This window comes from Rhamphochromis longiceps, linkage group LG1, assembly GCF_057381845.1.
Source record: "Rhamphochromis longiceps isolate RC_006_pf linkage group LG1, R_longiceps_female_GT1.1, whole genome shotgun sequence".
Lineage (NCBI taxonomy): Eukaryota > Metazoa > Chordata > Actinopteri > Cichliformes > Cichlidae > Rhamphochromis > Rhamphochromis longiceps.
Window position 1 is genome coordinate 5120482 of NC_140557.1, and position 24376 is coordinate 5144857.

General features: G+C 39.0%; 3 protein-coding genes across 3 annotated transcripts; 2 read left to right on the plus strand and 1 right to left on the minus strand.

The window, feature by feature from the left end:
• Positions 1-514: 514 nt before the first annotated feature.
• On the minus strand, positions 515-3265 carry LOC146678160 (uncharacterized). Its single transcript, XM_085411188.1, has 2 exons — positions 2958-3265; positions 515-2642 (listed from the first exon to the last, which is right to left on the minus strand). Exons 1-2 carry the CDS (start codon positions 3037-3039, stop codon positions 2251-2253), a joined length of 474 nt encoding a protein of 157 aa, XP_085267314.1. The 5' UTR covers positions 3040-3265; the 3' UTR covers positions 515-2250.
• Positions 3266-5835: 2570 nt separating this feature from the next.
• LOC146678161 (adhesion G protein-coupled receptor G2-like) lies at positions 5836-11549 on the plus strand. Its single transcript, XM_085413164.1, has 11 exons — positions 5836-5919; positions 6319-6432; positions 7086-7211; positions 7966-8011; positions 8171-8265; positions 8360-8475; positions 8775-9043; positions 9124-9208; positions 9431-9560; positions 10675-10831; positions 11455-11549. Exons 1-11 carry the CDS (start codon positions 5836-5838, stop codon positions 11547-11549), a joined length of 1317 nt encoding a protein of 438 aa, XP_085269290.1.
• Positions 11550-12445: 896 nt separating this feature from the next.
• LOC146678162 (adhesion G protein-coupled receptor G5-like) lies at positions 12446-23310 on the plus strand. The gene is made up of 14 exons (XM_085410765.1): positions 12446-12508; positions 13224-13283; positions 14886-15104; positions 15222-15381; positions 15711-15861; positions 16044-16166; positions 16336-16461; positions 16878-16926; positions 18254-18360; positions 18570-18685; positions 18774-19042; positions 21732-21837; positions 22469-22797; positions 22886-23310. The coding sequence occupies exons 2-14, from the start codon at positions 13232-13234 to the stop codon at positions 22996-22998; spliced, it is 1920 nt and encodes a 639-aa protein (XP_085266891.1). The 5' UTR covers positions 12446-12508; positions 13224-13231; the 3' UTR covers positions 22999-23310.
• The last annotated feature ends 1066 nt before the right edge of the window (positions 23311-24376 follow it).

Consider the following 24376-nt stretch of genomic DNA (forward strand, 5'->3'; position numbering starts at 1 on the left):
AGGAGTGCCGACCTTTTATGAAACCAGTTTGGTCAGGATGAATTAAGAGGGGGGTCATTTTCTCTAATCTCTTTGAGAGAGCTTTGCAGATTATTTTAAGGTCTACATTTAAAAGAGAAATTGGACGATAGCTTGAGGGAAATAAAGGATCTTTGCCTGGTTTTAGCAGGAGACTAATGTTGGCAGAATTCATATTTGGTGGTAGTCTGCCCTTTTCCTCGATTTCCTGCAACATGCTGTGGAATACTGGTGCCAAAATTGTCCAGAATTCTTTGTAGAATTCTGCAGGGAAGCCGTCTGGACCTGGAGCCTTATTATTGGGCATACTTATCAGGGCTTCCTGGAGTTCACTTGGCGTCAGTGGCGAATCCAGTTCCATTGCTTGACTGTCTAGTAATTTTGGAAGAGTTACGTTGTCAAGAAACAGATCAATTTCATTTTTAGATGGGTTTATTTGTGGTGAGTATAAAGTTTCATAGAAATCCCTAAAAATGTTGTTTATTCTTCCAGGATCATATATTGTGTTCCCCGATAAATCTTTAGCAGCACATATAGTTGTTTTTTCTTTATTTATTTTTAGCTGGTTAGCTAGAAATCGACCTGATTTGTTACTGTGCTCAAAATTCTGCAAGCGAAGTCTTTGTATAAGGAATTGTGTTTTTTTATTAATAGTTTCATTTAATTCTAGTTTTGTTTTGCATATTTTGTTCAATGTTTCCTGATCTTGGTGGGACGCGTAGGCTTCTTCTAGTGATTTGATGTTTTTTCTAATTCCTGAATATTTTTGTTTTCTTCTTTCTTTTTGTGTGATGAGAAAGAAATTATTTTACCTCTCATCACAGCTTTCCCTGCTTCCCATAGAACAGAAGCAGATATTCCGGGAGTGTCATTAAAGTCTAAATATGAAGTCCATTCCTTTTTAAAGTATTTAATAAAGTCTTCATCTTTAAGTAGTGATATATTAAATCTCCAGTTTTTACTTGGCGTAGTATTATTCTTGTGCATTAGTGTTAAAGATACAGGAGCATGATCGCTGACAGCTATAGGATGAATCTCAGTGTCTGAAATGTCACACAGCAGTGAGCTGCTGACCAAAAAATAATCCAGACGAGAGTAAGAGTGATGAACATGCGAGAAAAAAGTATATTCCTTACTGGTGGGGTGAAGAGAGCGCCATGCATCGCAAAGACCAAAGTCGCTCATATACTGTTTGATTATATTTGTGGACTGCCAATTACGCTGAGTTCCTGTTGTGTTGAGCCTATCCATTTCTTCATTTAGTCCAAGGTTGAGGTCACCGCCAAGAATGAGTGTGCAATCAAGGTGTTCAGAGAGTGCACTAAAAAAACCGTGGAAGAATGAGGGTTCATCAACATTTGGACCATATATACTAACAATACATAGTTTTTTGTTCAATATTGATAGTTTAATAATTAGAAATCTACCCTCTGGATCTATAACTGTATCGAGTACTGTAAAATTAACATTTTTATGTATTAAAATTGCTACTCCCCGTTGTCTAGAATTATAACCGGCTGCAAACACGTTAGGAAACTCAGGTGTTTTAAGTTCATTTAAACCTGTGACAGGTTTGTGAGTTTCTTGTAATAAAACAACATCTGCCTGTAGTTTTTTAAGCTGGTTAAATATTTTTAACCTCTTTCCTCTGGTGCCAGCTCCATTTACATTCCATGTGACAAACCTCAGCATGCCCTTAATTGTGCGTGTATGTTTAATGATGTATGCTGGGTGTTTCGTTTAGACAGGTGGAGAGAATATGGAAACATCCCTTGTTTGTAAATAGAAAGAGAAAAAGAAGTGTGGTGAGAGACTCCATAAGTCTGACTATGTGTGTGAATATTCACTAATATGAACAAGCGTGGCTTGCTTATGTGTCCTGCAAGTCTGTGCGTGCTGTGAGGCTGTTGTGAATGTGCTGCCGTTGAGCTGATGTGTTTGCGTGATCGTGTTGTGAAAATATGGAGAAATAGAGGGTGTTGTTTGTAGGTGAGTGGGGGAGTAGGTGACCACAGCAGTGAAAGACAAGAGAAAGAAAGAAACCACATGAACTGTGAGCGACAACAAAAAAAAGGAAACGAAACGGAAACATTCCAATTAAAGCAATGACGGAGGGTGACGGTGTTATATCTGCTATGACATCCTACTGATATTACTAGGTTAAACACATTTTAAAGGAGAAAGTGTGAATGAATAAGAAAAGAGTGTAGCGGGTTCTTATCTGGAGTGCAGTCAGTATAACCACGGTGTGGTGCCGGGGTCGCGGTACAGCTGTCCGTCCACGTAGAGCCGGTCCACGGCGATGACAGCACGGGAGCCTTTCTGGATGAAGCTACGTCGAACTGGGAACAGGACCTTGCGTCGTTCCAGGATCTCTTTGGGGAACTGGTCGTTCACGCTGAAGTCCGTTCCTTTCAGCTCTCTGCCGCGACTCTTCACCTGTTCCTTCTGTTTGAATTGACTGAATTTGGCCACAATAGGCCGTGGTCTCCCGGTCCGCGACCGCGCGCCCCCCAAGCGATGTACTCTATCGAAGTCGATGTTCTTTACGGTGTCCTCCGGCAGCTTCAGGTGGATTTTAATGAAGTTTTTCACCGTTGCCTCTGCGTCCTCTCCGGCAGTTTCTGGAATACCAGAAAACACAAGATTATCTCTCATGCTACGGGCTTGTAGATCGATAACGGACTCTTTTATTTTTTTATTTTCAATGTTTAGCTGGGTCACGTTATCGGTGAGAGATTTAACAGACTCCCGTAGCGTGGCATTTTCAGCGGCAAGCGTTTCCACCTGCCGCTGGCTGAATTCCAGGGATTCTCTCAGAGATTTAAATTCCCGGTGTAAAATCTCCACCAGGGACAGCCTCGCATCGAAACTGGACAATCGCTTGTCGATTGACTCCAGGATTTCTGCGATGTCTTTGCCGGCAGGCGATGTTGTACCGGGGGAGTCTGCCTGGCGACTTCTCTTCGATGACGGCGTCTCGATTTTGGCCGGGGAAGATGCACTCTGGGCCTTATGCATTACTAAATCTTGAAAACAGCGGTCGATGTAATCTTGGAGAGCGTCTAAACTCTCCCCGTTGTCCTCCAGGGTGTTAGAGATGATAAAACAGATGTTGTTAGTTATATGACAATTGATTAGTATATTTGGTAATACTGAAGCTTGGAAAACCTTTGTTAAACTCTATGCTACCATTTGCTTTTTCTCCGCCAAAATCTCCGGCGTCTGACGTCACCTACAACATCACTTCCGTCAGTGCATGTGGATTCTCAATCAGATCGAGGTCTTAGGATTTTGGTTTCAGATCAACATTTTGAGGTCTTTTTTGGGTTCTTCAAGTTGTTATTCAGTAGTTTGGGGATTTGATGTGTTTTTCTGTCTTTAATCTAATAAACTTTAGAAAGCAGAGGTAACCAAACTGTTTAAGAGTAAAGTGAGATCTTTAATTTAATGTGTTGCTTAGTTATTCCTTGTATGTGAGGAGAGGGATTGTATTAAACAAGGAGCCAATAAACAGAAGGATATATGGGAGAAATATGGTCTTTCTTTCTAGTCCCTGTCAGTACTCTCACCGCAGCCTTATGGCTCAACTGAAGGTGTTACATACTGATGGAAGGTGATGTTCGTCCAGGTGCACATTGGGGTGTATCACTCTAAAACATAGCAGTTCTGTGTCACTGCCGGCTTCTATTACTGCCCTGCATTACTTTTGTAAGGCATTACTTGTAATGAACCTTTGGTAATCAGTTTTTGGTAAGCAGGATAACTAATAGACAATAAAATAAAAAGTTCATAACATAAGATATGTAGCCTGGTCTCTACCAAAACATTTATAATAACATTTACTGAATCCAGTGAATTTCTGTGAATATATTTCATATGGAACAACACGGTTAAAAAGTCAAACGTAGGAATAACGTCATTTAGTTAGCACACCCACGTTACTCATCACAACTAATGTGCATTATCTTTGTTATTTGGTCACATTTATACCTTATAAACAGCAATTACACTCCACACATGTTAGTTTAAAGAAGTATCAACCTTAGTGCTGCACTATGATGTCAAATTATTGTCACAACAACAAAAGCAAGGTGATGTGTGGGGGCACAACCACATTAAAACAGCTTCACCAATAATTCTGAAAACCGTTTTTAACGTTTCAAATACTCAGGCTGCCACAAAGGTATTTCAGGACGGTTCGGGGAGATTTTAATGTTAATGTGCTTCAGCATTTGTTCGTGGCGTTCCAAGATTGCTTCCGGGGTGAGGACGGGCTGCGGGGGGTGTTGAGTCCGCTGAGTCCGTGCTGGCTGGATCGTTATTGTGTTATTGTTCAACAGGGAGGACTCAAGTGCGGGACTCCAAAATCAGCTGTACAGAATAATTTATTTACAGAATCCACCTTGTGTCTTTACAGGCAGTGCAAGGCAGTGCTATATACAATTAAGTCAGGGACGGGGCTCAAGGGAAATCCAAGGGGTTAGTCACGTGGTGTCCAGGGGTCCAGGTTTTAGATCTCACCCTGAGTAGGCACACCTGAATCACATGATTAGTTCATTACCAGGCCTCTGGAGAACTTCAAGACATGTTGAGAAGGTAATTTATCCATTTAAATCAGCTGTGATGGATCAAGGACTCATCTAAAACCTGCAGGGACACCGGCCCTCGTGGACTGGGATTGGGGACCCCTGAGTTACACAGTTCACTTTCAAACACTTGACTTAGCTTAGCTGTAGACTTCACTTTCATTAACGCGTGGCAGACAACAATCCAGCGAAGAACAGCAGTCACCTCCTGGCTTAAATGCATGCCACCCTGATTAGGCTCAGGTGTTTCCTCTCACCGAGAGCGTGGGCCGAGGGCGTGAACCTACAAAGAGTTCCGCCCCGGTGATAGAGAAGAGGTGAGAGAGAGAGAGTGGACGTTTGGAAAGAAAGATAGAAAAAACCTCTGATCAGCTGGACGCTGATTCCCCTGGCCGTGACAGGTATTAATGGGTAAGAAAATAAAGTAATAAAGTTACATATTATAATTTTAAATGTTTAATTGATCAGAGAAATCCAAAGACAAAAAACGTTAGACCCTACTACTAAACTCATACAGAGGCCCAAGGGATCGTGGGAATCATAGAATCATGATGTCATTTTTCTGAAGAACTGATTGTTCACTAAGTGGTGATTTGAACCTTTTGAAAATCTAGAACATGTAGCGATGACACATGTAGAAAATTGTGTATGATCCTAAATTTTTTTCGTAAATTAAAAGCTTTCAATATCTTCTCTCTGATATTTTTTGCAAATCACTTTTTTATATAATCTGTGGCATAAAATGATGGTAGAATAAACAATTTTTTTTGTGAACTGAATCTTTAATACCATTGAATATGTGGTACCTTTAATTGACCTTTTAAGCTTAGTATGATATGTTTTCTTTATTCCTTTAACAGCTAGCTGCTGTTTTCAGAATGTGTGGAACCCTGTGCAAAATGGCACCAAAGAAGACCCCATTAAGTAAATGTTTACATTTTTTGGTCATATTTATGCTTGTCTGAATATTTCTGTTTCTGTTTGTTTATGACTGATTTCTTAGTCTTTGATCAAGCATGTATATCAGAGCCAAACATAAAGAATTCGCTGAGAATTAAGATTAAAATCACGTTCAAGATACGTATTCTGTGATGCGTAAATACTCAAAAGATGCAAATACAAAGGATTCATGTTAATATTTTCTTCTTTATCTCCCCCTCTCCCTACAAGAACATTGGAAATCCTAGAAAATATTCTTGAGCAAACAAAAGTGGAAGGGGCCATATCAATGCATTTCCCTGATTTAGTTGTTCTCCTGTTCAAACCCAATCGTACCTCTGACAACCTTGAAATTTTCGCCAGTGACAGTGAGGTATGAAAGAAAAAATAATACATAATACACATAATAAAATATAATGATTTTGACATAATACATAATATGTTGATCCATGATTTTGTATTAAGCCCAATTAACATTGTTCTTGTGCAGCTCTAATGCCTTTGTTGTGCAGAATAATTTTTAGCAAAATTCTTCACATCATCGTATCACAGATACATTGCCATGAAATTTTGTTAGAATGAATTTAATAATTTTTAATAAATAATAATTATAAAATAATAATAATTTAATAAATGTTCGGATAATCCACCTTTTCCTCTAGCATGACTGTCAGGTCACTGTTTGTCATGTAAACACAACCTAAAAAATCGATCTCATCACTCTCAGCTGAAGTATTCACATGCAATGCTTCTCTATCTTTCAATAATATAGGCAGGATTGACGCCAGTCGCCAACAGGAGAGTACACGTTCGACTACCAAGAGAAGTTGGAGGAGGGGGGAACAAGATTATCTTTTCCATGCTTAAGTTTGCTGAAACAGCCAGCGTGAGAGACTATACTTTGTTATGTATTATAAAAAAGACATGAGCAAATAGTCCTACCCATGTATACTTACTATGTAAATTTAAACTCCCACTTACTTTGGTTTGGCCAGTAAGATTTTTTAGCAAAAATATAATGTTAATATTAACTTACATTAGCGTTTTTGGTATTGCCTTACTTGGTTTTTGAACATGATTAGTTTTAAAACTGGAATTATCTTTTAATGTGGTTTAGTTTATAGCTCATGTTTGCAGTTCTCCTATACATCCAAATACACTGATTAGGGGGGAAAAAACTCCACCATATAGCACCTTTACTTTCTTTTAACCACATGAGAACAAACCACATCAAATTGAATGAATAAAAGTCAATTTATTAAAAAATTCTGAATATTGGATCAGCACTTTTGTTGCAATTTTTTTATTTAACTTTAGCAAGCTAATAAATCTACTAAAAGACAACTTATCAAACTACATAGACACGACTTGCAGGTTTAGTACAATGAGTTTATTTACAATTAATGTTGCACAAAAAACAGAATATGTCCACAAACACAGACAGACTGATAGAGAAAAGAGGGGAGAAATGGTAGACAGCAAAGCAAGTAAAGAAAAACTTTCTACAAGCCAACTTGATGAACTTGTGTTGTATTGCAGAGCATGGTTGGAACCTTCCATGAAGTTTATGATCAACGACTGGTTGGCCTAAGTGTGCAGGGCAAGAAAATATCAGGACTACAAGAGCGCTTCAACATCACCATGAATTTCACCACAACAATAAATGTAACTCCTGATGTGATTCAATATTTTACTCCAGTCTTACTTTCTATACCTTTATATCATTGTTAAAACAACATATCAGGTTTATTAGTTGTTAAAACACATGTATGTATGCTGTATTGCATAAGATGTAAAATGATCGCCATCTCACAATGCTGTGATTGCAGCTATTCCCCAAAGCTGTATGAATGGTGCTCATGGCCACTGATCAGTGGATACTGATCAATGGTCATCGCAATTTGCATATTAGTGATCAAGAAACAAACCTCACAGCCCGTTTTTGGTCAGCGGTGCTGGTTTTTTCCTTATGAGAATGTTCTCTTCGTAACGTTCGGGAAACCTTCTTCAATCTGGGCTGAAGAAGTCACTTTGATGAATGATGAAACGTTTGTACCACTGAAAATGTTACATTCAGATGAACAGAAGCAATTTTTGGGGGGATATAAATGTTAGAAAAAAGATATGCACTCACCGACAACTTCAGTAAGGACACCTTACAAGTGGACCCTGGTTTTTCATTAGAACTGCATTAAATAGAGACTGAATGAAGTTTTTATTCCCATCTACTAATATTGTTTTATTATTACATTATCATAGCACAAGGTTCAGTTGGGTTTCCATAAACACAGGTGGTAGAAACATATTCTCCAAAGAGCTACTGTTCACTTTCTTACTTTAAGTACTTTTCTTGACCATGCCTAAATGAACGCATGAACAGACACGCATATATAAACACACAATATTTTTTGTGCCATAGGAAACCCAAGAGCCATCCTGCCAGTTTTTAAATTTCACAGCAAAGAGTAAGTAACCAAGCGTCACTATTCAATAGTAATCTATAATACATTGTTTGTGTTTGTATTTCTCAATTGTGGTTTCACTCAGCATCAGGAATTTGTGGTGATGTCATTCAGCTATCACAGCAACTCATGCATAATGGTCCTGTTTGTTTGACTTACCAGATTTCAGTAAGGAGGGCTGCCTTACCCTGTGGACACGTGGTCAGGGTAATGTTACCTGTTCCTGTGACCACTTCACATACTTTGCTGTGATCATGGTAGAATTTACCTTTTTCATGATAAAAAGGGGCTTTAAAACCATTTATCCATGCTACATCTCTAACTGTAACAATGTGTATGTATTCTCCTCAGGTATGTACTTCCATCTCACTTAAAGACCAGAAGATTTTATCATACATTACTATAACTGGCTGTAGTCTTTCACTTTGTGCCCTGGTCATTGCTGTATTGCTCTTCATCACAAATAGGTATTATTCCCACCTTCATCATCCCCCCTTTCACATCTTCAATATGTGGAATCAGTATCAGTATCTTTAGTTTCTGCTCCCCTTTCCTTTTACCTTTTTGCTGGTCTTCTTCTTTTCATTAATTTAAAAAGGAATGCAGTCATCCTCTCTTACATTCCTTCTCTTTTCTTTTTTATTTCATTTCTCTCATCAAGTATTTTTTTTATTCTTCCACTTAATTTCCCTACAAACATGATATGACCATTAACTTTACACAAAAGTTATCACTTACCACAGATACCTTCTCCCCTCTCTGACAGAAAACTCAGAGAAGATATCTCTATGAAGGTCCACATTAACCTTGTAATTGCTCTGATTCTCCTCAATCTGCACTTCCTGCCCAGTCACATGGTGGCAGCAGAGTCCACCACATGGCTTTGTTTTTACATGGCTCTTGCCCTTCACTACTCCCTGCTGGCTGCTTTCAGCTGGATGGCCTTGGAGGGATTCCACCTCTACCTTCTCTTTGTAAAAGTTTTTGACACCTATGTCAGCAGATACCTGCTCAAAGTCTGTGTGGTGGGATGGGGTAAGTGGAGCACTTTAAACAGGAAGTTGTCTTCACCAGTCTGCAAACCTTTGTCTGACTGATCAGTTTGTGTGTTTCAGGTGTTCCTGCAGTCATTGTGTCATTGGTGGTGATCATAGACAGAGAGTTTTATGGCTACATCTCTATCTCCCCTGAAACTGCAGTGTAAGAAACAAATTTGCATGCATGTAAAATCTAACCTTACTTCACATTTATAAGGTGATTTGCATGTGCATCAAAATTTCTATGTATTTGCATGTCAGGGAGGAAAATGTGTCTAATTTGTTTAAAATACACTGCATGTCCTACATTTCTGTTACAGAATGCTTTTCTGGCTTTTCAGTGTGAGACATTAAATTATCATCTGTTTCTGTTCATTCTCTTTAGATGCTTTATAAACAATCAAATGGTGAAAATGGTGACTACAACGGGACTGTTCCCCTTTGTGTTTCTCTTTAACATGTTAATGTTTGCAGTGACAGTCAAACGTGTTTTCTCTGTTGGACAAAAAAAAAAGGTAAATTTGTCAAAAAAATCTTTAAATTACTTCATTTCTAAATCCTCCATGTCAGCCTGTCCCTTGGAAACCCCAGACCAACTGGTCTTGCCAACATTATTCCTCATTTTTCAATTTAAAATGGATCTGCCCGGGACCTCCTCCAGGTGGGACATGCCTGGAACACCCAGGAGGCATCCTGTCAGATTCCCCTATCACCATAACTGGCTCCTTTCCATGTGGAGGAGTAGCAGCTTTACACTGAGCCCCTCCCAAATGGCTAAGCTCCTCACCCTATGTCTAAGGGAGAGACCAGCCACCCTGAGAAAAAACTTAGAAAGCTCATTTCTGCCATTTGAATCTGTGATCTCTTTCAGTCACTACCCAGAGCTCATGACCGTAGGCGAGGGAAAGGATGTAGTTCGACCAGTAAACTGAGTGCTTTTCTTTTACGCTCAGCTCTCTTTTTACAATGACGAGCCGGTACAGCGCCCGCATCACTACTGCTGCAGCACTAATCCATCTGTCGACTGTCCCACAATTCTCAATTGAAAACAAGAACTCGAAATATAATATAACTTCTTTACTTCACTAATTATCTCATCTGTAACCCAGGGTGGGCACTCCAGGTTGAGGGGCATGGCCTCAGACTTGGAGCTACTGATTCTCATTCCTACTGCTTCACACTTGGTTATGAACCACTCCAGTGCAAGCTAGAGGCCACCACCCGATAAAGCCAACAGAACCATATTATCTGTGAAAAGCACAGATGAAATTCTGAGATCACCCATGTGAAAGCCTTCCAGCACTTGGCTATGCCTGTCCATAGAAATTATGAACAAAATTGGTGCTAAAATGACAGCCCTGGGTCCAACGCGGACCGGGAACAATTCTGACCTATTCCTGCCATTGTGAACCAAGTTATTGGAATGGTTGTCTAATTTTAAATATTCTGAAGAAAGTTATTTACTGGTAATATTTTAAAATGTGTTTTTAAAGCTTAAAACATTTCTATTAAAATCAGACTCTATAAATGAACAAGTGCATCTGGAGAACACAAGCAATTTTGAAAACATTTTGTGGTCATCTGTGTTTTTTTTAACCTGCTGTGTCATGTTTCATTCTGGTAAATCAGCTTGGGCAGATTATCCATACCAAAGTCATCAAAAGTATTTGTCGCTTGTTGGGAGTCTGCGCACTGCTTGGCCTTACCTGGGGCCTGGCTTTCTTCTCATTTGGACAGCTGACCACTCCTAGCCTCTACCTCTTCTGCATCCTGAACTCATTGCAAGGTCTGTACAGTCTACTGCTATGTGTGTTTCTGTCAAAGGGAATAATGAGGATTAGCTTATTGATTCCCACCCAGTATCCAGTAAGGGTCCTGGCTAGACCACCCATATTGAAAACCAAGCCCTGGAATGGCGCAGCTACATCTGCAGCCTGTCTGCAACTCGGACACAAAAACATTTAATTCTTCCCGTCTCACCACCATGGGAAGCAGAGCTTTTAGCTGCTATGCTCCCAGGCTGTGTTCTATTTTATTGTAAAGTGTCCTTGGGTGTCTTGAAAGGCGCTTCCAAGTAAAATGTATTATTATTAGTAGTATTATTATCAGTGTTATTATTGCATGTTGTTCTGTGTATGGTTGTGTATGTGATGAATAAAGCTTGTTTGTTTGAAACTGAACAAAATTTTCCAACAAGGCCACTTGTTAAAGTGCACATGCTATCCATTTCATAGACATTACTTCGAAATACATTATTGTATGCAGTAGATTTTGACTTTTCGTGTGTATAAATGAACAGTAACCTAACACAGTTGACTTATCAGTTTATTTGAATTAATTGCACACTCCTCACACTTCCTGGACTCACTCTGATCCTTTGCCTAACACACTCTTCTTTGTGCCACACAGGTTTCTTCATCTTCCTGTGGTTTGTGATGTCAGTGAGAAAGTCCCAAAACTCTGCTAAACAGACGAGCATTGAAACACGTAGTAAAAGCAACTAGATTAAAGACAACTGGAAAAATACCAAAAGGTGTGCTGGTGAAATGTGCAACATAATGCTGAAATCTGACAGTAACGATTTTGTTTTACTTCTGGATTTTATATGCCCGGCAATTTACCATAACTGGCAGGAGCTGATTCTAAATGATGAAAATAAATGTAATAGTATGAAGATTTTGACAGTTCTGCTGCTTTATTTGAAATTTTCTTGTTTATATAAATCTTTGTGGAAAAGGGGTTATCATTCCAAAATAAAGCTTAAATAGGATGACAACATCCTATTTAAGCTTTTGAGAGTAAAAGTTGCCATACTGAAGAGAATCTAGAATGACTAGATTCCATGTCCGACTGGATTGTCAAGAGGACAATCATCGATTATTGATATTTTTCCCTTGAAGTCACCTGTCCTCTTTTTTTTCGATTGCACACAGAGCAGATCTTGCTTTTAAATGCAGTTCACCCTCCACTGGTTTAGTGCTTTGAGACATTTTGATATAGTTATGTTGATTACACCATTGTGAATTTACAGCATGTTTCCTTATAATCCAGCTTTGAGATTATTAGAAATTGTGTTAGTTATTTTATGTTTTGAACTTTTCTGTGCCAGTTTGTACATCTGAACATGCTCAATGCATTGCTAACTTATAAAAGCTACAGTGTCAGTGTGAATAATAAAAAAATGATATTTTTTTTGCTTTGCTTGTTTGTTATATTTCATAATATTTCTATTAACAGACCTAGTTTAGAAAAGACTGATGTCAGACTCCAAACTCCACTGAAAATAGTTTTTAGAACTGCAGTCATATTATTGCCCCCATAAAGAACATTTGCCTAAAACAAATACCTCCCAAAGACCACACAGAAGCGCCTCTTAAACATTAAACACATAGTCACTCAGGCAGATTACTGGTGACTGTCTGGTCCATCGTGCTCACCTCAGAGATGTTGACTGAATGTTAAGGTAAGTCTTTCTTTATTTTCTCATTATTTATTTCTTTGTGTGCTTTGTATCAAATGAAAAAAAGACATACATTCAAAAGTGAATTTTAGCTAGAAAAAATGCTTAACATCTTTATTAGTTTTGTAATGTATTTCGGCAAACACTTGCTAACTACTAGTCAAGCATTACTAAATCTTGAAAGACTGCAATGCAAACCAGGAATGGAGAAGACTGACCCTTGGACAGTAGCTAAAACCTTTCAAAAGCTGCAACTTTTACTATGAAGGCAAATGGTCCCAATTTCTAGTTTGTGTTGCACTTTTCACAGCATCACTATAGCTGGTCTTGAGGGAAAAAAATAGATCATTGACATTTGGCTACACCTGTATGACTGAGGCTTTAGCAATTATTTCCCCAGTGATTGGCATCAACCTTCAGAAATTACTTGCAAAGCGTCAGAAAATGCTCAAAATGGTCAATGGATACTTAAAATGAGAGAGAACTTGAGGGTAGGTAAACATTTGTATGTTTTTTAAAGGACTTGAAGACAGTCAGACAAGTGCATTATTGTTATCAGTACATGCTTTCCAATATGCATATTCGAGCTTACTTCCTACTACCTTCCTCATATATGAATGTTTATTGACATGGATTTTAAATAAAGCTGATTGAAACTCTCTGAAACACATTCATTTTGTTTTATATTTTCTTTTAAATTTATTCCACATATTCACAGGATAAATAATGTTGACCGTACTTCTTTTGCTACTGCTGCACGAATCACTGGCTGACCAAGGTATGAATGTCTGTTTTGTTTGCTCACTCATAGGAATTTATATTTATTTATTATTTATTTATGTATCTATTTATTTATCTAACATTTTTGTGCAGTCTTCAAAAAATAACACAAATACAAATTGGATTTAAAATTCTGGTTCTCACCACTTATTTCTGTGGAATATTTTTTTAAATTTACCTCATATTTTATATTTTCTTCCATTTTTTCTGCCTTGTCGTGTATAAGACCTCATGTTTACATGAAGCTGTTATACCAACCACAAAGATAATTTGTAACACACGATTCAGAAAAATTCTATTATTTTATAATCTTACAATATATAGCACCTTGTGGCGACTGTTGCTGTGATGCTGTACTACTTGTTCCTATGTAAAACATTAAAGTTCTAGGAGATTTAGAGGGAGCAAGAACTGCAATCAAGCTCTATTTACAGTTTTTGCTATAACTTGCCTGGAAATTTGTTCTAACTGGCAACAGTTTTTTCACATCTCTGTGGAGGAATTTTGGCCCTTTTTCTTTGCAGAACTGATGAGTAAATTGGAGCGGGAGATTGAGAGACAGATTGGGGCTGCAGCTGCAATGATGTGGATGCTGTATCAATCTGTTGTGGTAAAAGGAGAACTGAGCATAAAAGCGATACTCTTATTTACCAATCAATCTATGTGCCTCCTCTCACATATGGTCACATTAGGTGTGACCAGCCGCTCACCAGCCTCTGTTGGCCTCACCAGCTGTTGTTTATCCGGGGCCTTGAAGTGGAGAGGGTGAGCAGCTTTAGGTACCTGAGCGTCTACATCTTTGAGGACCTCACCTGGACCTGGAAAATTTGGTATGTCGGCCAAGATCCTCAGCAGGTTCTGCAGCTGCATTGTGGAGAGCACACTGACAAGCTGCATCACTGCATGGTACAGCAGCACTACTGCCATGGACCGCAAACACCTGCAGAGAGTGATAACAACTGCTTGGAAGATCACTGCTGTCACTGCAGAGCACTTACCATCGCAGAGCCCAGAGGAGAGCTGCCTCCATCCCCAAAGACCCCCCACACCCCCAACACGGGCTGTTCACACTTCTGCCATTGGCATGGAGGTTCAGAAGTCTGATATCCAGAACATCTATACTCAACAACTCTTTCTTCCCCATTGCCATCAGACTCTTGAACAGCTGACCTATTTTTGACCAGTAATAATAATGTTTTGCACATCAGGCTGCATATTAAGCTATAGCTCTTTTGCACACATCTCTGTTTCACACTTCAATATTTTGTCTCCTTTTCTGTACTTTTGTACTATTTGTATTTTATCTGTTCTATTTCTGTTGTCTATATTAACCGGCATCTGAGGGTGGACAGCAAAGAAAAAAATTCATTGCACAGAGAAATGCCCTTTCCCCCCCTTTGGACACGTGACAATAAACACTTTGAATCTTGAAAAATGAAAAAAACTGTGAAATCAGGGAGGGGGCTTAAACTTTTTCACAGCACTATATGTGTACTACTTGGTCTCTCTGGAATAGTTGCTCTTAACTTAACCCTGACTGAATATGTGTAAGTTTATGTGAGTTACATCTTTTTTTTTTGTCTTCTGTGTCTGTGCACAGTGTGCCTCACCATTTCTACTTACACCACTGAAATTAATGGAACTAATGCAAACATCACTGAACATCAAAGTACGGTGGACTGTCAGATGCACTGTCAGACTTCCTGCGTCTTTCTATGCATCCCTGGAGAAAAGGCATGGTTCAATGGTACGTCTTACTGCTTGGATGTTAAGCCTGAAACAACACCTGAAAATGGAACAATTTATCAACTGGGAAAATGTAAGTGTGCTGAAATCTAGTCTGATTAGGATAGAAATTGTTCTGCCGAACTGCTGATTCACAGCCATTCCCACTTGTCCTCTCTTTTTCTTAATCTCTTTCGTGTCTCTTTTCCAGATCACACTTGCTACCTGTACCCATGCCTGAACAGTTCCATCTTGCGACTGATTGATTCACTGGATTATAAACAGAAAAACTTGATAACACTCTTCAACATAAGAAACTCGTGTTTGAACCTCTTCAATAATAATCAAAAACTCAAGTGGACCTTTATAAAGTAAGTAGGAGTCCTGCAGCAGGCACTCCTGCACATGCTGTTGAGTAGGCACATGTATTTGTCTTTTTTTCCTTTGTTCTATTTTTTCCCTTTAGTACTGTTAATCTTTAGCCCTGTGACCAAAATTGCTCACAGGATGGTTGATCCATCAATTTGGGTCAGACTGAGACATCTTAATGACAGTCGGGTCACCTTGGCACAAATTTTCGTGCCTTCACGTCACACTAGCATTTGTGGTTGCCAAATGCTAGTTCATTTAATGCAAATGTATAAATCTGATTGCAGAAGATGTTCTTTCATTTGCAAACATGTGGATTTTATTTCTGCAGTGAAGAAAGAAAGGCCATCCATACCCTCATAAATAACACCCAGACTGAGGCTGCATTGTCCAGTACCTACAACCAGCAGTACTTGTCTCTGAATGTGATCAACATCAGCAAGGCCCCAGTGAATTCCATAGTGGAAATAGAAGCTCCCCAGGTACACAAGCCAGATGTTGATGAAAAACACAAGGGAATAATATGGACTCAGATAGCATGACAGTGGTTGTTTAAAAGTATTGTCTTTGATCTAGTTACTTATACTGTATGCTTGATTAAAACTACCCTTAAATTGTTCTGCAGAAGGATATAAATGGACTTTTTTTCCCCATCCACTGTTAGCTGCACCCTCAGAACCATTCATTCATCCCTAAGATTTGGCTGCCTGTCGATGCTCTAAAGACCATCCCAGAGGAGAAGAGGATTATTGGCTTGGTCAGCTTCATGTATCACGACCATTTCCAAGTATATCCTAAATCTTTTATACTATTTCAATATGTTTTGATGAACTTTTTTATATTCTCAGTCATGAGCATTATCCCCATTTAAAACAAATTATGTACATAAAACATTTGTATTTATACCATATAATAATGGTCTTTATTTCCTCTCTTACTGTACATTCCTTTGTTAGTTTGATCAGGAAAAGATTTTATCAGTGGTTCTCAGGATAGAGGTGCTGGGGGAAGAGCGCCTCAGAAATCTGGCTTCTCCAATCAAGATGACCTTTAGAGTTAAAACAGACAAAGGTCAACTGGATGTAAGTCTGTTTGTACGGAAATGTTTATTCTTTTAGTTATTGAAAATTTGTAATCGGATTATGGTTCCACGGTGTAATGGTTTACATATTTGTCCAACATGTCAAAAGTCCCTTTGATGCTGTGGCAGTAAAGGCATCTAGCATAACAGCCTGTCAGATCAAACATGCAGTTCCTCCTTGTGATTAAGGGAGCAACTGAGATCACTGTGTCTGATAATCTCGGTGTCTGTTGCCTAATCATACACTGAACCACTAAATTGTGCAACACTAAATGTTCTGGCTCATAAAAAGGGGAAAAAAGATGTGACTTGATTTCATCATCATCATAAGTTTTATAGAACTTTTCTTTTACTAGTTTTATTCTGTTTAAGAAGCTTAATTGACTTTGCATTATTAACATTTTTCTAATTTTACAGAATGACTCACAGTTAGTCTGTCACTATTTTGATGAATTTGATGAAAATGGTAAGTATATATCAGTTTTATTGGTTACTTCAAGATGAACACCAAAGTAATGAGATTGGACACATTAATATTTTTTTACCTAATTATTTGTTAACTGACAATTTGGGGAATCTTTAACTACTGGCTTGATTTATTTACGCTATATTGGCTTTATAAACATGGTGTTTTAAAACTCCTGTAGTTTGGTGTAAGTAAATGGATCTTTGTACGTGAATTAGGACATGTAGTGTAATAGACACAGTGCAACATTGCTGCAGAGACAAGCATAACTGTATTTTGATGCAGTCGTTGTAACCTCTAATCTAATCTTTTGTTGAGAGCTTCCTGTTTTATTTCTGCATGTTCTTCCTGGGGAGGGGGGTGTTTCTATTCAGTACTCTAACCTCTTTGTACACTCATTTCTACTACACTCATTTCTACTACAAACACACCGTTCTGCCCTGCTTCATAGATTGAAACTCGCCCAAAATGCCGCGGCTCGCCTTCTAACTGGTACTGGTAGGCTTGAGTTTATCACCCCAATTCTCTCTGGCTTCCACTGGCTTCCAATTAAATACCGCATTGATTTCAAAATCCTACTGCTCACCTCTAAAGCCGTAAATGATATCGCACCTAGCTACTTTATTGATCTCCTCAGTGTGTATATTCCCAGTAGAACACTGAGATCATCTGACCAATTTCTCTTGGTGCATCCTAGGTCACAGCTGAAAACCAGAGGTGACCGTGCCTTCGCTTCAGTCGCACCTAACCTCTGGAACAACCTCCCTCATGCTATTCGCTCGTCTGACTAAAGCCAGACCTTCAAGTCTCGATTGAAAACCCACCTTTTTAGTTTAGCCTTTCCGGCTTCCTAGAGCATGCCTTTTAAGTGTACTTTCTTGCCCTCCCATTTTCCTCTTTTGCTTATATTGTTTTATCAATTTTATCTTTAAGTCTTACTTGCTTATCTGCGTACTTGTATGCTTGGTTAATCAATGCCTCCCACCTGCTAGCTTATCTGCTTTTGTATTTTGCTACTGTTTTATTGGATTTTGTGAAGCACTTTGGTGTATCTCTGGTTTTAAATGTACTATACAAAAGTTGTATTGTATTGTATTTCGTCTCTAGATGTGGATGTGTGGATCCACATCTGTGGATGTGCATCCTCAGTTAGGCCTGTGATGGACTGGCGGCCTGCCCCACATTCTATCTCTTGCCTTTTAAAAATTTTGCATATGCTTAAGTGAAGTTAAGAAAGCAGTAATGAAAAGGCACTGATGTATAGATTACTGCACTTAAAATAGGAAACTGTTCATGTACAAAGAACGAAGTTTTACTTATTTTTTAGGCTCACCCTGGAAAACTGATGGATGTGAGACTCAAAGCTTCAACCAATCAGATGAACAGGACATTGCGTGCTATTGTGACCATACTACACCGTTTGCTGTTCTTCTGGTAAGTTGTTCCTGATGAACTTCTTGTTTTTAGCCGCTTTCAGTTTTAAGATATAAGAAAATAAATCTAATTATAGAGATCTTTATTCAATATGTGTTCCAGAGGTTAGGTGCGACTGAAAATCCCCTATTTCCTAATTTTCTCACTTGTTTTTAGATATTGGTAAAAGTAAATATGTAAACTACAGACAATTTTCATCACTTTTGCAGATAAGAGGTCAAATTGCAGCAGTCCACTGGAAAATATTGTCATACATCAGTTACATAGGCTGCGGTCTGTCAGCTTTCTTTACTGCTTTGTCTCTTTTGATGTATGCTTTCAGTCGGTATGTATCATAAAATTAGCATGCATAATAATGTGCTTGTCTGTGGACTTCACATATCTGATTGTTTTTTTATTTGTCTCCTCTTCAGTAACCACAAACTGGACTACTCACTATCTATTCACGTATCCCTGAGTGGGGCCTTGTTTCTGCTCAATTCATCCTTCCTGCTGACTGAGTGGGGAGCTACACTGGACCTAGAGGGCGTGTGTGTGTTTGTTGCAGCATTCATGCATTACTCCTTGCTCTGCAGTTTCACCTGGATGGCCATAGAGGGACTTCACCTCTATCTAATGCTGATCAAGGTGTTTAACACCTACTACAAACACTACCTACTGAAACTTTCACTTGCGGGTTGGGGTGAGTATTGCAAAATTTTCAACGGTATTTACTACATGAGAAAAGAGGAAAGGGTTTATGAGGAAACTTGCACTGAACCAGAGATCATGTAGACAATGGCTGCAATCACTATTGAATGTGAAAGTATGGGTAGCTACTAGGGCTGGGTGATATATCAAGTTTTTAAATATATCGATATATTTTTATAAGAGATATTTGATGTGACAATATTGTTTATATCGATATAGTCTATGCTATGTTATAATTATACTTGTGGAGCTGCAAGTTTACCTCTCTTTCTCCCACTTTTGCCTACGCTACGTTACTCTGACTCCCCTCTCTACTTCACTGAATTCACTAGCTGGGCCCACGTCCTCAAATTAGGTTTGACAAAGTACTGGTAGGTAAAAGTGAATGCTTTGACACGAATTGAGCTGCGGTTTGGGGAAGGCCTCGAAGGGGACTGGCGATGGCTCCCAGGCCTGGCCGATCCCCATGCACTAAATAGAAATGAGGAAGTTAAAGAATTGAGAACAAGGAGGGAGGGAGGGAGGGAGGGAGGGTGAGGCACGTAAACAACGATCAACTGCTTGCAAGAAAACCATTAATCAGCATATGAACATTAACTGATGCTACTGAAGTGAAGCAGAGCAAAGTTACAGAGGTTTTATTAGAGAGCGAAGCAAGTGAATAATGCAGAAAACAGAGCGTTTTAGACGGGAAACAATTCCTGAGAGAGAGAGAGAGCTCTGCACTAAGCATGATTTTATCATGGTGGAAGCAAAACAGCAAAAGTCAGAGGGAATTCATGACGATGTTTATGTGAAGCGAAATGTGAAGCGATCTTCTTTTGCTGCTGGTTCAGTCAATATTGTTTGGAGAGAGATAAAAACCTGCAGCATCAGAATCGAGCGCAAAAAGGACGTAAACACAAAGCTTTCGGCTTTCAGCCCCGACGGCGTGTCCATGCCCGTGCTGTCAGGTGAGAAAGGCGACATCTCACTGATTCTGATCAGTCGGTGGGTCCGCGTTTTGTGTTTACATCTTTGTGCAGAATCCCTGTACCTGCTGTCGTTTACTGTTTTAGCTGTTTGGTGGTTGTTGAAGTTTTTTGATGTTTAACCTGAGATTCAGGCGTTTCGAGCAAAATAAATGTATATTTAAAATTCAATTCAGCATTTTAATGAATCGATATCACGCTATCCAAGCTAGAATCGATTTTAATCAATAAATCGATAATCAAAACCCACCCCTAATCCCGACTAAAGGCTGGAGGACTAATAGTATTTTCACCATTTACAACAGCGCCATAAAGTGCAAAATGAAGACTGTGTGAAACTGCGTGCTGTAGACCGCAAAGTCTCCCAGCCTCCTGCCCCGAAACAAACCACCTTACCAAACTCGTATACCGTATTTTTCGGACTATAAGCTTACACTAAAATCCTTTCATTTTCTCAAAAATCGATAGTGCGCCTTATTTATAAATTCTGGTTGTGCTTACTGACCACGGACCGATTTTATGTGGTACACAGCACTCAGAAATCTGTCAAAAATGTTTTAGTACGACTTTGTTAAGCTACATTGCTGCACCACTTGCTGGAATTGTTGGAGCATTACGGCTACCGTAGTCAGGAGCCTCGCAGAGTGATACGTACTGTGCTTCAACGTAATATTGCCATATTGTGTGTGTATAAGGACCACAAATGACACCTGTTAAGAGACATGATTATGAAGCGGATTTCAAACTCAAGGCTGTCAGTCACGCAGTAGAACTTGGGAACAGAGCAGCTGCGAAATCTGTGTGAACCTGCATCGTGAACTACGAACGATTAACCCCTGTGTTACGTCCCCTGGCTAGTCTAGGGGGTTGAAGGGACGAACATAAAGGTGGATAGTGAAGGAGGAGCCAAGATGGTAACTTTAAAAGGTTTATTTAATGCTGGTGATGAGATTTGGGTTCAGACTGAGGTATAACTTCAGGGAGAGCCATGGCCAACATAACAAACAAAACATCCCTGATGTAAAAATAAAAGAAACTTACCTAACTCCAAAGAAAACAAAATATACAACCTATAACCATAACCTACCTAACAACACATAAACAGGAGAAAACGGGATGTCAAAACAAAAGGCAGCTCTCCCCTACAAGCAGTCTGAACATGAAAACAACAATGCTCATACAAATCACAAAGGCATGCCAGCCTGTACAGGTATGGCAACCAAAATGGCCAGAGGGCACAGAAGCACAGCTCCACAGGCCTTAAGTAGTGCTCTGCTGATTAACAATTAGCCGGACTCTGAGCAGCATCCAATCAGGACAGAGGAGGTGGAGCCTAGACGAAACAAAGAGTTAGTAGGGAGAAGAGACATCCTCCTGGGGGATGTAACACCTCTGAGTCAATTGTGAAGTTTGAGCAGAAGCTGAATAACGCGACTGAAAAAAATCGCACAGTGTATGCCAGCTTAAAGAATATCAATACCAGCCCTAGTAGCCACCCCTTTTGAGATTTCCTTCTACATTCACTGTATGATTAATGAACACTGTTAAAATTGAACAACATCTCTTAGAAATATGTCTGACTTCTTCAGACTCACTTGACTGCCAGATTTCCCTAAACTTATGAATGAAGTCTTTCATATGCTGGGTGCCTCTTTGATAGTAAATAACTTGGTGTTAAACTGTGTCTGTGTCTTATTGTGTGCTTCTTAGGTATTCCTGCTGTAATTGTGGCAGTCTCTGTAGGAGTGATGGATTGCAAACAGTTTTATGGAGTTAAACAGATGACCATGGCTGACACCAACCAAACTAGTTCGATGTAAGTAAACCTGCTTTTGGCAAGACTATAAACTAGCACTATGCGCCTTTAGCAATAGGAATCCAAAACCATGACTGAGTTTGCAGGGCAACCTGTCTGCTACACATGACACAGGCCATGTCCACATGAATACGTTTTTATTTGAAAGCGTTTTGGCCTTCCATCCACACTGGCAAATGGAGCATTTTGAAAACACTCTCCAAAGCAGATACATTTGAAAATGCAGTTTTCACGTCGCAGTGTAGACAACGAACCCGGAGCCTTTTCGAAAACGATGACACATTTTAGTTTTCAAATTTATCCAGGCTAGTGTAGACGTAGCCACGGTGAGAATTTTCATGCCACACAGACATATTTAAAAACCTGCTGAACATTATGTAGTTTTTAATCAGGATAGCAAATAAATTAAATAACGCACTGGAAAAAATGTTCTTTACAGGATGTTCCTGCCTATTAAAGTAAGATCTGTCTTACAAAGAAGTGCGTACTGCTGAAACCATAAAGTACCAACAACCAAGTTTCATATCATTATGAAATTATACTGTTTCTGTTCTTTGTATGCTGGACTGTAGGCAGACTATGCAGCCACAGATTTTGAAACTGTACTTTGACAGCTCTGCCTGTTTTACAGCTGCTGGATCACTGACGACACCTTCTTCTACTCCTTGAACCTGGTATATTTCACCCTTGTTTTTATCTTTAACACTGGCATTCTCATGGCAGTGGCTTCTAGCATATGTAAGATGAAACAAGTGTTACAGACTACCTTAAAGACAGGAGCCACAGCTAAGGGGAAATTGTGGGGAGACCGAGAGAGGCTTAACGCATCCTGTAAGAGTGGCCTAACATTGTTTGGTCTTACCTGCCTGATGGGTACCACCTGGGGCCTGGCCTTCCTGGGTTCTGGATATATCAACTACCCCATTCTCTACCTTTTCTGTATCCTCAACTCCACACAAGGTCAGTTTAGTGGTTTGTGTTTGTGTGCAAGTGATTTGGGCATTTTGTGTCTGATCTGTTCATTTGTTTCTCTGGTTTTCTTGATAAGGTTTCTTTATCTTCCTGTGGATTTGTCTGTCAGCAAAGAAGCAGAGAAAGAGGGCTAAGGAGGACCGAACATCTTCAGCTCCTGTGAGAACTACAGAATTCAAATCTGATTAGAGTTACTCTCTACCATTTCTGCTCTACATGTAATCTTCTGTTATGTTAGATTTAAAAACACACTGAAACTTTAAATACTATTGCTTTATAGTATGTCTGTATTGTCTATATGATTTAATATTTTTTCTGTTTATATTCTGTTTATTTATTTTTTTCTGTTTAGTCAATCATATATATTTTACCTCTAATATTCTTGATATGTATAATTGAGCAATTTGTATATATTAGAGCTATTTCTTTTTTTTTTAAAAAACTCTGTAACATATTTAATTACTTTAGTCTGTTACTGTTAGTGTCTTGGAGCAACTATAACCCACATAATTTCCTTAGAGATTAAAGTATATTCTGATGTATGCTTCTGAATAAAGTTGTACATGATATATGGTAGACTGGTAATGGACTGATTCTTATATAGCGCTTTTCTACTCTCCCGGAGTACATAAAGCACTCTATACAACATGCCTCATTTACCCAAGCACTTCTAAGCTCAAGTGCAAACTAATCTACATTCACACTCCAATTAACATATCAGAGGGCAACTTGGGGTCAGTATCTTGCCCAAGGATATTTGACATGCAGACTGGGGAAGCCAAGGATCAAACCGCCAACCTTCCAATCAGTAGCTGATCTGCTCTACCACATGAACCACAACCACCCCACTGAAGTGTTGTTAAGTTTCTATGGGCCTGAACACGATTAACTTTGCCCTTTTCAGACTTCCTCACACGACACACTGAAGAATTAGACCATTTCTTCAAAATGTAATATGCTAGTGAAAAATATCTCTGTATCCATCCAGGTTAATGTTAGGTTAACTGTGCTTTCATTTCAGCACATGCACCAATAGCCCAGTGACCTTTGGACAACCCCCTGTTAAATAGATAACAATTCTTTATAAGACCGATTTATAATATAGTGATGTCATCAGTGTGATAAGTCGGTCTGACTGATTTATTCAGAATTCATTGAGATATGCATATGATAAACAATTTACCGAACTGTGGATTTTGCAAAGCTGAGCTAGTGAACTAATATTAACATCTGGAAAAGATCCGGAAAAAGAGTAAAATAGATCCATTGCAATGAACTCCTTATGGAGATTTAACTTTTCTTCCTTTCCTGGTGTGGTCCAGAGAGACTCAATTTTTATTATTACAGCATTTAATGCACCATTTATTCCAGACTTCAAATAAAGGGTGCAACAGTGGTCTGTTTTCAGTTTGACATTTTTTAGAGAAATCAACTTTCTTAACTTCTACATGTTTAAATCCTCAGTTCTTTTCTCAACCTCAGTGGGTTGTAATAGTTCTCTGAGGTTTGGCCAAAGGGGCCAAAGGTAAGAGATGAGAATTCCGGAGTAAGTACTCAAAATTCCCAT

Excerpts from the sequence above, each read along its gene's own strand:
- LOC146678160 (XM_085411188.1), bottom strand. The coding sequence starts at position 3,039 with ATGCATAAGGCCCAGAGTGCATCTTCCCCGGCCAAAATCGAGACGCCG. Across the intron at positions 2,643-2,957 it reads TCGCCAGGCAGACTCCCCCG|AAACTGCCGGAGAGGACGCA; the intron begins GTACAACATCGC and ends CTGGTATTCCAG.
- LOC146678161 (XM_085413164.1), top strand. The coding sequence starts at position 5,836 with ATGCATTTCCCTGATTTAGTTGTTCTCCTGTTCAAACCCAATCGTACC. Across the intron at positions 6,433-7,085 it reads AGTTTGCTGAAACAGCCAGC|AGCATGGTTGGAACCTTCCA; the intron begins GTGAGAGACTAT and ends GTTGTATTGCAG. Across the intron at positions 9,209-9,430 it reads ATCTCCCCTGAAACTGCAGT|ATGCTTTATAAACAATCAAA; the intron begins GTAAGAAACAAA and ends CATTCTCTTTAG.
- LOC146678162 (XM_085410765.1), top strand. The coding sequence starts at position 13,232 with ATGTTGACCGTACTTCTTTTGCTACTGCTGCACGAATCACTGGCTGAC. Across the intron at positions 13,284-14,885 it reads CGAATCACTGGCTGACCAAG|TGTGCCTCACCATTTCTACT; the intron begins GTATGAATGTCT and ends GTCTGTGCACAG. Across the intron at positions 16,927-18,253 it reads TGATGAATTTGATGAAAATG|GCTCACCCTGGAAAACTGAT; the intron begins GTAAGTATATAT and ends CTTATTTTTTAG.